The sequence below is a fragment of the Pongo abelii genome, chromosome 10, assembly GCF_028885655.2.
Source record: "Pongo abelii isolate AG06213 chromosome 10, NHGRI_mPonAbe1-v2.0_pri, whole genome shotgun sequence".
Classification (NCBI taxonomy): Eukaryota; Metazoa; Chordata; class Mammalia; order Primates; family Hominidae; genus Pongo; species Pongo abelii.
Window position 1 is genome coordinate 94,838,648 of NC_071995.2, and position 16,255 is coordinate 94,854,902.

At 37.6% G+C, this 16,255-nt stretch overlaps 1 protein-coding gene across 4 annotated transcripts in view; it reads right to left on the reverse strand.

Moving 5' to 3' along the window:
- Positions 1 to 16,255, reverse strand: part of CDK17 (cyclin dependent kinase 17) — a 115,826-nt gene that overhangs the window by 36,856 nt on the left and 62,715 nt on the right. For 3 of the 4 annotated variants that reach the window (XM_002823615.6, XM_063712224.1, XM_063712223.1), the window contains exons 2-3: positions 13,125 to 13,271; positions 2,328 to 2,492 (exon numbers count right to left, since the gene is read on the reverse strand). In XM_002823615.6, the coding sequence (XP_002823661.1) occupies positions 2,328 to 2,492; positions 13,125 to 13,242 (283 nt within the window). In that variant the 5' untranslated portion in view covers positions 13,243 to 13,271. Of the gene's footprint in view, positions 1 to 2,327; positions 2,493 to 9,575; positions 12,072 to 13,124; positions 13,272 to 16,255 lie in introns of those variants that run through there. The other variant, XM_054527525.2, reaches the window with a different exon arrangement.

Here is a 16,255-nt window from a genome sequence, read left to right on the forward strand (position 1 = left end):
TTAATCATGCCTTCCATCTCTAGTGAGATATGAAAATCTCCCTTTCCCCAAGAAAATGTTGACTAAAATATAATATTTTAAAATGCACAGCTGAATGTGCAAGAATGTATTGGTAATATCTAGGAAGCAAAAACAAAGAGAGGACTGAAAACCCAAAGCTGTTATACATAAATTGACTCTATCACTGTCTTAGGAGAGGCCGCTGATGTTGATGAGAAGGTCCCTGGGTTTACCTTCCACATTGGGATAAAAAATGAAGCCCTGGGTTTCTGAGTTACAAGTGAGACCTTTCCACAGAAAGGCTCAACTCCCCAAGTGCTACACTTTTGAGACTTAAAGGGTACATTTAAAAAAAAAATCACACTTAAAAAAAAATCTGTCCTGTTGCACAAGGAATTGGACGACAAAGAAAGCTTACTAATCTCAGACTATGAATAAATACTTGAGCACCATCTGACCCAAACAAGAAATTACTCACATCATTAACAAACAAGTGTAGTTCTGACATGATTACCAGTTGGTATTTTCATTTCCATCAAGACAAACGTGAAACAATGATGGCTTGTCAGAACTTTACTCATCTGTCGGGGGGGAGAGGGATATCTCTGCTGATCAGGTAATGTAACAGCTGCAGATACAACATACTTTTCTCCTCCAGCACAATATCCTTTAAATTTAATCTGTATTACTAACATTTTCAATACACTGTCTTAATTCTAGAACAAGAGTCTAGAACAAGTGTGGCTTCTTTTTATATGGCCCACAAGCTAAAAATGTTTTTTGTATTTGGAGATTATTAAACAGAGAAGAATATGCAATGGAGACTGTATGCTCATAAAACCTAAAACATTTATTACTAACTGCCCCCTTACAAAAAAAAAAAAAAAACCCTCGTCTAGACAAACAAGAAAACAATAAGCCAAGAACTGATCTATAGTGTTTTCTGACTTCTCTCTCCATGGACAACTTCAGGCTACCAGCATGACAACACTGAACATATGGTTGGGAAGAAATGTGCAGTAGCATACCATTATATAGTGTTTTTGACTATAGAGATAGAACAGAAAAAAATAACCCCTGTGGCATAGATAATAGTTAAAAGTGGTAAAAAATTAGGAAGCAATGACTTTTGCGTATTCATTACCTTTGTTTTTAATTTAGTTTACTTATTTGTAAACTTACATAATTTAAAACTTAATAGCTAGGTTTAACAACCAGTTTGCAAAGTTTCTGAAACTTTAACAATCATCTCTCATGAACTAGTGTGAGCCAACTCCAGCATACCATTCTGTAGAGACACACCTACAGAGATAAAGGCTATATGCAGTTCTCACAGAAAAAACCTCACTGTAGATGATAAGCTCATACTCCCAAAATTAAAGAAACACATTTGGAAATAATATACTATTCCGAGAGTAAGCACATAAAACGAGCAGTAGAATAAAACCCCTAGGAGCTTCAGTAAATTTAATTATCTAAGAAGACTATAAAATAGTTATACTTGAAGTGATTTTAAAAATCAAAACATAATAGGCCAGGTGTGGTGGCTCATGCCTGTAATCCCAGCCCTCTGGGAGGCTGAGGCAAGTGGATCACTTGAGTCCAGGAGTTCAAGACCAGCCTGGGCAACACAGTGAGACCCTGTCTCCTAAAAAAAAAAAAAAAAAAAAAAATAGCCAGGCGTAGCAGCGTGCACAGGTAGTTCCAGCTACTCAGGAGGCTGAGGTGGGAGGATCATTTGAGCCTGGGAGGTCAGGGCTGCAGTGAGCCTCAACAGCACCACTGCATTCCCCTCCAGCCTGGGTGACAGAGTGAGACATTGTCTCAAAAAAAATAAAAATAAAAATAAAAACATAAGGCATCATCAAAAAAGGCCAGAAGAATAAACAAACAGAAACTTGCAATTCTTTTTTCTTGGATATTTAAAGACATAATGACAGAAGAAGAAACAATTCAGGTGATAACCACATCTACTAATCATTACACTAGGCTTTATATGGTGATGATCTGAAAAGTTGCTGAGGCATGACTCTAAAATAAACACCATCCCAAACTGCCATTCATCTTGAAATACTGCATCCATTTATTATGGGTTTCATTTCCCTCCTGATGGACAGGTTTTTCAAATATTACTTCTCTGTATTGTCAGCACTACTACCTCTCTAGAACTTTCCATCTTTATGCTATGCCTCTTGATCTCAACTTGATTTTTATCTGACAGAAGAAACGAGATAATAAAAGTTGCTGACTTTTACACAACTAAAACTTAACTATGTGCATGATGTATAATCAGAAAGGTAAACACAATAGACAAGTAATCAAATTACCTAATCTGCTTCCATTTCTGGGCATTGCCATGAAGGAGCCAAGGCTCCCTCCAATAACACTGTGTGGTCTCCGCAATGGGGGCTTCTTGAAAGATCCTGTGTACTGGTGGAGGAAGGAATGCATACTGTGAGACGTTGGAGGCCTGCCATTCTTCACAATAGGCTCTGTGGTTCATAGTATTCAAAAATCATTCCATCATCAGTCCAAGATCCAGGATCACATGAGAAGGATTCAGAAAGCAAAACAAAAAGTTGTAACAGAGATTAGTACATTTAGCCTCATTGCTTTGCTTAACTATACACAGTATTAAAATTAAAATAGTTTCTCTGAAAAAATACTTAAGAAAATACTTCAATATTTTAAGTTGGTCTAATAACCATCCATTTCTTATATAATCAAAAGTGGCTAAGAACCACAAAACTAATAATATACCCAACCAAATTTTCATCCATTTGTTTATTTTAGTGTATCTCAAGATCGTTTCCATACCACTCCTCCATTTATTAACTACCTGTGTGCCTTATTTTAAGCATGCTTGGCTGGGTGCGTGGCTCACGCCTGTAATCCCAGCACTTTGGGAGGCCGAGGCAGGTGGATCACCTGAGGTCAGGAGTTTGAGACCAGTCTGATCAATATGGCGAAACTCCATCTCTACTAAAAACACAAAAACTAGCTGGGCATGGTGGCATGCGCCTGTAGTCCAGCTACTCAAGAGGCTGAGACAGGAGAACTGCTTGAACCCGGGTTGCAGAGGTTGCAGTGAGCCAAGATCACACCACTGCACTCCATCCTAAGCGACAGAGCAAGACTCCGTCTCAAAAAGAAAAAAAAAAAAGAAATTAAGCATGCTTTAGAATATAAAAGACATGGTCTCGGCCTAAAGGAATTTACATCCTTGTTTGCTGGATATTCAAAATGGTATGTCAATTAGTGAATAAAACCGAAGTACCTAAATACATATCAATACAGAGGCTCCAAGTTTATTCCCCTGAATTTGGGATTAATATAAAGAGTTTTTAAACAATCACAGACCCATAACCAAGCAGAAACATTTAAAAAATATAATACTTAAAAGCTATTTAATTATGCATGGGGGAGAAACTGTTTTGTAATGTTTATCGGGAATCTCACGACTCCTTTCCACCTCCAAAGAAGAGCTCTGATACAGGTTAAAGATACAAGTCTTGTGATACACAATTAGTCTTCTATATTAGAATTTTGTTTTTACTGATAGCAGCCAAGGAGTTTTAAAAAGAACTGGGCTGCTCTGAATACCTTCTTTTTAAAATGAAGCCAACTATTCTTCTGTAGCTAACAATCAGGCATAAGGATACCTACTGATCAGGGGATTCCTTTTTAAAATGAAGCCAACTATTCTTCTGTAGTTAACAATCAGGCATAAGGATACCTCCTGATCAGGGGATTCCTCTACCTGTTTCTCATCTAAGGTTTCTCAACTAAGGACAGGTTGACAGGAGGAGTTGGCTACAAGCCTTAAAGTGAAAGGCTTCTCTCACAAGAAAATCTTAGGATCCGCAGAACAGGACCAGGGTATGGGCTCCAGAGTAATGGGCCAAGAAGGCCATGTGGCCTGAGTGAGCCTCTACTAATACTGGTTGCCTGGAAGTGTAGAGGAAGGATGGGGCATAAGGGCCCAAAGGCTCACCCAAGGTCCAAGCTATCTAATCTGGGTCAAAGACAGACTGGAGGTAAGGGCAAATGCCTACCTAGTAATAGAGAACATGTGTCTAAAGTTGCCTGTGATCTGTACATTCCCTGGCAGTACCTAACTGATAAAGAATTTGGGGATCTTAAGTCTAGCAAAATAATTAATGATTTAATAATGAATGAAGAGGGGCTATCTGATATAAATGCATAAATAATTACAAACAATGTGGGATAATACAGGCTACAGCATACAATAAGATTTTTCTCAGCCAAGCGTGATGGCATGCACCTGTAGTCCCAGCTACTCAGGAGGCTAGAGTGGGAGGATCACTTGTGCCCAGGAGTTTGCGGCTGCAGTAAGCTAAGATAATGCCACTGCATTCCAGCCTGGGTGGCAGAGTAAGACCCTGTCTCAAGAAAGAGAAAAGAAAAATGAAGTTTTTTTTTCTCTTTCTAGGTTATTTCACGTGTGAAATATCACAATATTCAAATATTAAAAACAAATTATGCAAATATTTTGCCTACAGACAACATTTTAGTTGCTCTATAAAGTTGTCCTGGAGAACACAGCTTGATTGTTCTGGAGAATATAGAAAAAAAAAAAATGGGGATCATAAGGACATACTATTTGATAAACACTATTCTAGGCACTGGGCATCAACTGGTGAACAAAACAAAGTACTATTCTCAGAGTGCATAAAACCTAACAGGGAAAAGACATACACACGAAGTCAGGTAATGATAGACGATATGCAAAAGACTAAAATAGAGGGATGTGGAAATGAGTAGCTAGTTATTTTACACTGTATATTGAGGAAAGTTCTCTCTGCTGAGATATTTTTAACAGAAATTTAAATGCAAGAAAGAGCCAGTCAGGGAAGATGGGTAAGTTGTGGATAACAGGATATTCCAGATAGAGAAAAAAGCTAATGCAAAAGCCGACATATGGCAGAGTTCGACTTGTTAGAACAGTGGTCCTCAAACTTTAACATGCTTCAGAATCATCAAGGATCTGTAAAACATAAGATTGCTCGGTCTCACCCACAGACTTCCTGGTTCAGTAGGTCTGGTGTGGAATCTAAAAATATGTGTTTCTAACAAATTCCAATGTCCTGCTGACATTGCTGGTCCAGGGATCACACTTTGAGAACCACTGTGTTAGAGGACTAGAAAGAAGGCAAGTGTAGCTATAGTACCTAACCGTGCGGGGAACAGTGGTACCAGGTGAGACCACAGAGGTAAGGAGGGAACAAGTCATTCAACATTTTATACTTCACCATAAAAGTTTGAATTTTATTCTCAGATTGGAAGCAGTTATGGTAGCTTTGAAGCAGGGGAGTGATATGATCTGATTCATGTTTCAAAAATATCACTGTGAAGGGTTAAAGATAGTAGGAGGTAAGGGGGTAGGGATGACTACAAAAGGTAACACGAGAGATCTCTTGTCATGATGAAATAGTTCTTAATCTTGATTGCAGTGGTTATACGAATCAACACAGGTGAGAACATGACACAGAACTATATTTAGACTTTATTCCAGTATCGATTTCCTGGGTTCTATAGTTACATAAGATGGAACCAATGGTGTGGGGATTGGGACAAGGATACAAGTATGGGTCGTTTCTATATTATCTTTGTAACTTCCTTTGAATTTGTAATTATTGAAAATAATTTTTTAAGATATCATCTTGGTTGCTGTTTGAAAAACAGGCAATAGGGAATCAACAGCAAAAGGAGGAGATTACTACAGTACCCTAAGTAACAAATGTTGGTGGCTTAGACTAGGGTAGTTATACTGAAGATGGAGGGAAGCAGGCAGATTTAGGACATATTACAAAGGCAGACGCAACAGGCCAGCAGACACGATTGCTAAATTAGTTTCACACACACTCCTACCACCCAGCTTTTAGTCAGCATTTATAGTAAAAACATCTATTCAAAGATTTTTTTTTTCTTTTTTTCCAGGCAGGGTCTTGCTCTGTTGCACAGGCTGAAGTGCAGTGGTGCAGTCACAGCTCACTGCAGCCTCAACCACCTGGGCTCATGTGATCCTCCCACTTCATCCTTCCCACCATAGCTGGGACTACAGGCACACACCATCACACCTGGCTAATTTGTGTCTTTTTGGTAGAGATGGGGTTTTGCTATGTTTCCCAGCTAGTCTCAAACTCCTGGGCTCAAGTGATCCTCCTCACCTCAGCCTCCCAAAGCACTGGGATTACAATGAGCCACCACACCTAGCCCCAAAATATTTTTAAATCTTTACCAGATCAACTGTTAAAAATATATGAAATATGATATGTTAATGGACTATAACTGGAATTGTGTATCAGTCACATTGATCAGGGGTCCCCAACTCCTGGGTCACAGACCAGTACTGGTCCATGGCCTGTTAGGAACCAGGCCAAGAGGTGAGCAGCTGGCAAGTGAGCAAAGCTTCATCTGTATTTACAGCCACTCCCCATTGCTCACATTACTGCTTGAGCTCCACCTCCTGTCAGATCAGTGGCGGCACTGATTCTCATAGGAGTACTAACTCTGTTGTGAACTGTGCATGCGAGGGATCTAGGTTGCATGCTCCTTATGATAATCTAAATGCCTGATAATCTGTCACTGTCTCCCATCACCCTCAGATGGGACCAACTAGTTGTAGGAAGACAAGGGCAGGGTTCTTACTGATTGTACATTATGGTGAGTTATGTAATTATTTCATTATATATTACAACGTAATAATAATACAAATAAAGGGCACAATAAATATAATATGCTTGAATCATCCTGAAACCATCCCCCCAGCCTCAGTCTGTGGAAAAACTGTCTTCCACAAAACTGGTCCCTGATGCCAAAAAGGTTGGGGACCACTGATACAGACGACTATCATAATCAGGAGTTCGTGAAAGTTATTTATGTGGTAAAAAATAGGAAGCTACAATGGTGGGGGCTGGGGGCAGGGAGGAGACAACAGGAAAGTAAAGGAGAGAAAAGAACTGGGGACGATGCCTAGATTTTTAGTTTTAGTAACTGGTTAAGTGAGCAAAGTTTGAGTAGAGGCAGATTTTGGAGAAAGGAAATCAAGAATTCTGATTCGGTCATGTGAAGTCTAACATTCCCATTACACATCCATGTGGAGAAGACAAGAAGGCATTTAAATATGAATCTAGAGATCCAGATGAAGATCCTAACTGGAGATTCAGACTTAGGAGTAGTCAACACATATATGGTAGCTGAAATTGTAGGGTTGGAGGACGTCACCCAAGGAGAGGGTATAGACAGAGAAGAGATTGCGGCCCATGAGAGAGCCACAATAAAATACAATAAAATATTCTAACACTTCCAGATCTTGAAACTAACTAACTGGCGAATTCAATAAGATTGTAACACTCTGTATTTTAAAAAGTAATGGAAACCTTGGCGACAATATGCTAAGGGAAATAAGTCACACACAAAAGGACAAATATTATATGGTTCCACTTATATGAGTTACCTAGAATAGGCAAATTCATAGACAGAAAGTAGAATGGTGGTTACCAGGGGCTGGGGGGAGGAGGGAATGTGGAGGTATTGTTTAATGGGTACAGAGTTTCAGTTTGGGATGATGAAAATTTATAGACTTGGGTAGCAGTGATGGTTATGCAACGTAAACAGACATGTATTTAATGCTGCTGAACTGTATACTTCAAAATGTTAAACTTTGTGTTATATATATTTTACCATAACTTTTAAAAAGTAATTGAAATCTATATGAAAAACTGCAGATCTTTTATACTCTATAATTAGTTCCAAGTAAGGATTTCCAATGATTTTTACCATCACAACATGGCAATCATTATGATTCCACTAAGAAACGTTACTTGGCATCTTATTTATCTGGATCTTTTCATTACGTGAACTATGATCAGGAACATGCAATTTCATAGCCCAATTTGTAGCCTAAGCTATTCGCTCCTCCCAGTCCTGCTCTTTTAAACATTATTACTAGCCTGATCCCATTCTAGATCCTACATATATCCAATGGAGTTTATGCCTTCAGCGTCAACCTTTCAAGGAACTTGTGCTATTTGTAGGAGTTAGTCCTCCTTAAACTCCCTATGTTATCCACTGTTGTAAAAAAGTTACTGTTATGATGTAACCACAAACTGTTGAAGACAAACTGTCACAGCCAACATGTAAGAGATCAGCAAGATAAAGAGACCTAGGTGAAAGACAGAGGCTCACAATATCCATAAAACTGGAATTTGTTGACTCCAAACTTGACAAACTGCTCCAGAGTACAAACGGAGCTGTTAAGAACGAGAATTTGGAATATCAGGAAAACCAGGTCATTTTAATCTTTGCTTTTTGGTGTTACTTCTAATCCTAAATAATCATGATAAGTGACATTCTATTAGGTTTATCTGACTACACTTCTTGGGAACATGTACATTAGCTGAAGAATTTCAGTTGGTCAACAAGTCTCAAGTAGTATATGTGCAATAAAACATAATTTTACCTTTCTACAACTGTGATTTATTCTCTTCCTCACATTTAAATTGTCACCTATTCTCATCAAATTCAATAATCTCAATATATCGTCCCATTACAAGAAAAAATAAGTTCAAGGCTATGTAAACACAAGATTCTGAAATATAACTTTCTGTGATAAGTCTTAAAATAGAATTAAGATTTATCAAACGTCTGTTCTGCTGCAGTGACAGCAAAAAAAAAAAAAGACATCAAATACATTGAGTGTTTATGAGGGAAAGCTGTAGCTCAGATGAACTGAATTTTTTATTGAGATGAAATTCTTATAACATTAACCATTTTAAAGTATACAATTCAGTGGCATTTCATATACTTACAATGTGGTACAACCATCACCTCTCTGTGTTTCAAAATATTTTCATATGGCCAAAGGAGATCCCATACACAATAACCAGTCACTCCTCAGTCTTTTCTCCCTATCAACCTCTGGGAACCACTAATCTACTTTTTGTCTCTATGGATTTACCTATTCTGGATACTTCATATAAATGGAATCATAGAGTATTTTGGGTCTGGCTCCTTTCAGTTTACAAAGTTCATCTATGCTATAGCACATAGCGCTTCATTCATTTACGTATTGAATAATATTCCATTCTATGGACAGACCACATTCTGTTTATCCATTCATCTGTTGATGGGCATCTGGGTTGTTTCCACCTTAGCTGTTGTGAATAGTGCTGCTACAAATATAAATATTTGTGTATAAGACTTTGATTACCTGTTTCAATTATTTGGGGTATATTCCTAGGAATAGAATTGTTGGGTCATATAGTAAGTCTATGTTTAACTTTTTGAAGAACTGAGGTAAATTAATTTTTGACAGGTGTGTTTGTTTGTTTGTTTGTTTTTGAGATGGAGTCTAGCTCCGTCACCCAGGCTGGCATGCAGGGGCGCCATCTCGGCTCACTGCAACCTCCGCCTCCTGGGTTCAAGCAATTCTCCTGCCTCCTGAGCAGCTGGGGGACTACAGGCATGCGCCACCACGTTCCACTAATTTTTGTATTTTTAGTAGAGATGGGGTTTCACCGTGTTGGCCAGGCTAGTCTAGAACTCCTTACCTCCAGTGATCTGCCCACCTCGGCTGATCCAAAAGTGCTGGGATCCAAAGTGCTGGGATTACAGGCAGAAGCCTGGTACCATGCTTGACCTTGACAGGTTTTTAAAAATTGAACATTAAACACTTCTCAGTTAGTAAAAAGAAAACTGATGGGCTCAAAATTCTTTTTCTTCCAGGCACTACAGAAAAAAATATTTTGTACATTTCAGTTTGTAAATTTTTCTGCAAAAATTTTATTTCATATTTAGGGAAAGGTGTATTGAGTTAAGGCCAGTATCCTTAAATGAACCAAGTTTGCAAACTTTCAACTTTTTTTTTTAACATACTGAATACAAATTCAGGATTCATCATTCCTTGGGTTCAACCCACCTGTCAATGTGCAAACATACTAGTTTCTATAAACAGACAAAGTAATGTGAATTATAGATTTATAACTGAGTTAAAACCTTCATATATGACTCAGTTATCAAAATGAGAGAGATAATATCTCATTTTGGATATTCTATTCTATTTGGATAGAGGTAGAGCATGCATGAGTGAGATTATGGGTATAAGTATAACCAAATGCATCATACACATAATTTCTCCAACATGTTTATAGTATTGCCCCCAATTAATGTGTTCTGGATCTAGAGTATGCATGACAGCCATGTGCCTAGATATGCAAGAGTAATAGGACTGTGATCATGCCTGTGACTAATCAAGAGACAAGTGATCAAAAATTGGTCCAAAGGCAGTTTATTCAGGGAAATTATAAACTACTGTTATGTGCCATGTGACGTTTCAGTCAATGACAGACATCATATACAACAGTGGTCTCATAAGATTATAATGGACCTGAAAAACTCCTATAGCCTAGTGATGCCAGTGATGCCGTACCCGCTGTAACATAGTAGCACAATGCATTTCCTTTTCTATGTTTAGATATACTTAGATACACAAACACCATTGTGTTACAACTACCTACGGTATTCAGCACCATAATACACTGTACAGGTTTGTAGCCTATAACAGGTTGTACCATGTAGGCTAGGTGTGTAGTAAGCTATACTACCTAGTTTTGTTAAGTATACTCTGATGTTTGCACAATGATGAAATGGCCTAATAATGTATCTCTCAGAATGCATCCCCACTGTTAAGCAATGCATGACTGTATATTCCTCCTACTCCTTCAGCTAGCATTATGCTACTATTTGGCATTAAAGCTCACTTTTGCTTCATAAACTGCTTACATTGTATGTGAGAAGATCACTTAAAAAGTATATACGTGTCATTCATTATGCTATATTCTCTGTATTCTGGCATGGACTGTGTGAGTGTATGTGACCTGTCTAACAGCTTTTATACTCTAAAATATGTTCCACAAGAAAAGAATGCGTTGGAATCAGCTATCAGGCACTGACAGGTGACCAAAAAGGTGTAGAATCTCTGCGAAAGCTGTTGATGAAATCCATGTGCTATTACAGAGAGAAAATAAGCAATAGTAGATTATAGTAGCCTATGCTACTAGCAATCTTTGTAACCCAAGAGGAATCAATGTCTCTTACGACGTCTTCAAGTATTACTTCAAGTAAGTCAGGTCAAGGAGAAACTCAATAGATTGCCTATTTGCCCTTATTTACTACCTATTAAAAGTTACTACTGTAATAAAATAAGTTTTAAAAAACATATACAACTTGAGAAAACAAATATTTTTAATCTTTCACCATTTGTTAAAAACAAAGCATGTTTTATGATAGTTAATACCAAAATATTCCAGAAAATATGCAATTGGTCTAAAATATTAGCTAAAACATACGTTCATTTTCTTTGACTCATACCTTTTCTTTAGGAAAAGAGGACTGTCTTGTAGTCAAATACTAAAAATATGTGTCAGAAACCATCCACTAAGATATATACTGTGTTTATTTTATTCCTGATCATCATTGGCAAACACATTGGCAAGACCCTTCTATCCTAAGAGTAGGCACACTGCGCTTCCCACCAAAAATTCAATGGGGGGGTCCCACCAAAAATTCAATGAGGGAGTCTAAAAGAGAATTAAGGATTTTGCTCTGTGTATCTAGAATAGGTCCTCTGGCAAGAGGAATAACAGTAAAATCATAAAGTAATGTTTGAGATTTGACCCAAATGTACAATTTTCCCTTCCTACATATAATTATATCCAAATTATTATATTAAATTTCCTACTGAGCCTATCCTTCTCTCCTCCCCGCCATGACAAAAACAAAACAAGGCCAGGCGCAGTGGCTCACACCTGTAATCCCAGCACTTTGGGAGGTTGAGGCAGGCAGATCACTTGAAGTCAGGAGTTCAAGACTAGCCTGGTCAACATGGTGAAACCCCAACCCCACCCCTACTAAAAATAACAAAAAACTGAGCTGGGCATGGTGGCCCATGCCTGTAATCCCAGCTACTCAGGAGGCTGAGGCTGCAGTGAGCCAACATTGCGCCACTGCACTCCAGTCTGGGCAACGGAGCGAGACTGTCTCAAAAAAAAAAAAAAAAAAAAAGGTAGATGTTACCAAGGAAAACCTTAACAAATGAATGAAGGGGTCCTTGCAGAACAGTAGCATTGTTGTAGACTTTGAAGTGAAGAAACCTGGGTTCTAAAGTACTGGTTCTGGAGCTGGGTAACCTTGAGCAAATAATGACCCTTCTGAGTAAAGGAAATAAGAAAACTGAAGCCTGGGTAGAATAAACGGCTTACCCAGAGTCATCAAATAGGAAGTGTTTAAGTGCATCCAAAATCCAAACCTATGACTTTAAAAAGTCCAGAGCCCACTCCACTATACCTTTTCCTCTCTCAAAACATAAGTACGTGCATTCTAGTGGAAGGGGTAAGGGTGTCCATGCTTTCCAGCCACTGCCACAAATCTCTAACAGCAGAATTTCAGGCACAGGTAAGGAAGATCTGCCAGATACTCTGCACATCATGACACATTGAAAGCCAGTCACGTAAGTTCCTTCCCAGTTACTATTATGACATCCCTAGGGCTATTTCAGATTTGAATATGTAGCCTTCCTCTAGAAATTTCACCAGGATTTTGTATTTAATACACTTAACAAGCTCTTTTTATTTTAACATCTGGATACTACTACTTTATGTTGTAAAAAGCACTGTCAAATGCATGAAACATTATGAAACTATGATGAAGCCACAAACAGAAATTTCACAGACTTCCTATGCACTTTTAGGCTGTATTAACTTGGGTTATAAGAATAACAAAAATATTAATAGTTATTTAACAATCCAGATAATATTATAAAATGCACTCTTATTTAAGAACTAGTGAAAAATGGAAGGATATGTGGAATAGAATAATTCATCAGGGTTTGAGACCAGGTATCGTAATGTTGGAGTAAGAGGGAAATATTCCAGTTAGTAAGCAAACAAAAGTTATATAGTCTTCAATTTCCTAAGAAACCATGGAATGAGACAGAAATAAACAAAGGGAAGCTATTACGAACTTATCTAAAAAGTAAATTTACATTCTATTCATAAAGTAATTAAAAGGAGGAAGCATCTCCCCCTATGCCAAATATTTACCATTATCCTTGCTGCTGTTTTCTTCAATAGTCATTTGTTCAGCCAATTCAGACAATGATTCATCAATAGTCTGGCTTCCTCGGAGTGTGAGGGATAGCCTTCTCTTAAATTTTTTCATCCTATCAATTGAATGCGGCTTGAAAAATCCTGAAAGAAAAGAATAAACACAATACTAAAGCTATAAATATTTTACCACTAAAGAAAAATACTGCCTGGGTTCACTGGAAATCTTTAAAATAGGAATATAATGAGGAATTCTCACTTCTGCCAAACATCACCAAATCCAACCCCTTTTTTAAAAAGATTCACCTACTCCGAATAATGCTGTATTTATTTGGCATCATCAGAAGAGCAGGAATTCCATGTAATTAAAGAGTGACACTTTAAGCATCACAAATAAGTTTAGAAGGATTGGAAAGTTTCTTAAAATATGTATTTTAAAAACCATTATAGTAAAATATCAACATTATTTTGATGCTTAAGTTCCACAACATAAATATCAATCATTATATTGGAACCAGCCAGTGATATCTTCAGATATAACTGGGAGGCGGGTGAGGTAATGGAGGAAGACAAAGAACAATGTTTGACAATTAAACAGCTCCAACAAGAAATTTTCCTTTTAACACTCTTACACAGCCAGTACATTAGAGTTTGGTTTTGTTTTTACTTGTTAGGCTTTCAAGTGTCTCTTTCATCCTAAGAGAACCAAGCTTTAGAAAGAAGAAACGAAAGCCAAATTAGCGGGTACTGAATGCCTGACACACAGCAGACACTTTCATATCTCTAACTGAGTCTTCCTAATTCTGAAAGGTAGAGTACACTATCCCATTTTCACACATGAGGAAACATGCTCAAAGAAGTTCCCTGACTCACGTCAAACAAATAAATGACAGAACTGAGATTTAAAACCAGAATTACCATTTACTTTTTCCTCCACACTTTAACATCTTTGAAATCAGAATGTATCTCACAATTAATGTGATGTCAAAATGTAACTGACAGTATTTTTTCTTACGGGTACATAAATTGATGGTATAATTCATAGTAGAGTCTTGGATACGATGAAACAAGGTACTTATGCCAAACCCAAATTCTTGACCCACAATTTCCTTTCTAACTTGGTATTTCTATGATGAGCTGGCTTACCAGATCACCATGCACACTATAACCATTATCCCAACCAACCAAGAGTAAGGGCCGTACAATTCCTCTACGTTAAAGTACAGGGGTTTTACCATCCAGCTCCAGATATCTATTTTATATCTGTACATGTTTTGCTTATTTTTTCATTCTAAGGATTTATTCTAAGTAACTGAGTTTACTGAACAGGTAATCTATGCATATTAGTTATAGAATAATTTTTGTTTGCTCAAAAGCTGGGGGGGAGGTATCACAAATAAACTTATAAGTAATAATTTTATATTTTACTACTTTCATATTATATACTTATTATATTTTAAAATAGAAACCAGCTGGGCATAGTAGCTCATGCTTGTAATCCTGGCATATTGGGAGGCCAAGGCAGGAGGATCTCTTGGGGTCAGGAGGTTAAGACCAGCCTGGGAAACAGTGAGAATTTGTCTCTACTGAAAAAACAAAGAAAATTAGCCAGGCATGGTGGCATCTGCCTGTATGCCCAGCTACCCAGGAGACTGGGGTGGGAGGATCACTTTGAGCCCAGGAATTTGAGGCTGCAGTGAGCTACAAATGTGCCACTGCACTCCAGCCTGAGTGATAGAATGAGATGCTCTCTTTTAAATAATGTTTTTTAATAATTTTTTTTAAATCCACTAAAATAAAAATACCAAAAAATACTAAATACACATTAAAATAGTAAGAGTTGCAATTGCACTTTAATAAGGACTCTTTTCACCCATACGCTCTAAAATAAGAGACATACTTCGGTGAGATATTGAAAAGTTTCTATTCCTTAGCTCAGTTTAAAGTCAAGTTTATGCTCCTAAATGTTTTCTACTAACATATTCTCCAGTTCACAAATCCTCTTTTCAGCTGTGTCTAATCTGCAGTTAAACCCATCTGTTGTGCTCTTAGTTTTAGTTACTATATTTTTCAGCTCTAGAATTTCCATTTGATTCCTTCCTGCAGATGCCAGTTCTCTAGTGAAATTCTCCACCTCAGCATCTATTTTCATGAAACGAATACAGTATTTTAAAGCCCTTGTTTTTAACTCCAAAGTCTGAACAATCTATCGATCAGTTTCTCGTCAATTTTCTTCTCTTGATCTTTTTGTATGCTTAGTAATTTTTTATTGTATGTAAGACATTGTGAGTTATCATATGCGTATGTATACGGAAAAAATGTAGAGCCTCCAGATGATGTTACCTTCCTCCAAAAAGGATTTAATTTTTATTTTTTTAACAGTCTCTGTAGGAGCAGACTGATGCAATCCAATTAGGACTGAGCTGACTTGAGACTGAGTTTCAGACACTACAAAGATTGGTAGGCCTCTGATTTGTCCTCACTCTATGGTGTGGCTCTTCAACAGATTCCATCTGTAAATCTAGGGCCAGAACAACAACACAACAAACTATTGAAAGCTCCATTCAACTTCCTCAGTCGTTTTTTGCTCATCTCTTATGCCTTGCTCAGCTTTTATCTTCTTACCCCCAATAGCTTAAGAGTTGGAAAATGGATCAAGAGGAAAACCAGCACAGAGTTTGTCTGTCTCCCTTCTCTCCTGAATCTTGACTCTTCAAGTGCTGATTCACTGAGAAGCTTTACAACACCTTCAAAATGATTTTTTCTCCTAGCATTCCTAGTTTTCAGCAGTTTTAGTCTGTTACAAGTTACTCCATCATAGGCAGAAATGGCGGTTTTGATGTGGATTAGATGAGATAACATATGCACTTCCCAAGCAAAGGAGAAAGTAAACCATGAAGTTCATTCCAATTAAGAAACCTGTTAATTGCAGGGTTATCCTAAATGCTATTCTTTACTTCTGATAGTCAACCTTTATAGCTCTACCTTGACAGTCAGTAACTCATACCATTTGTTTAAACACACTAGATATTTAAGTTGTACTGAGCTATTGCCACTCTCATCTACCCTTTGTTTCTGTAAGACTTTACACTACTTTACACTAGAGACATCTTCCTTTGTTAGGCTCC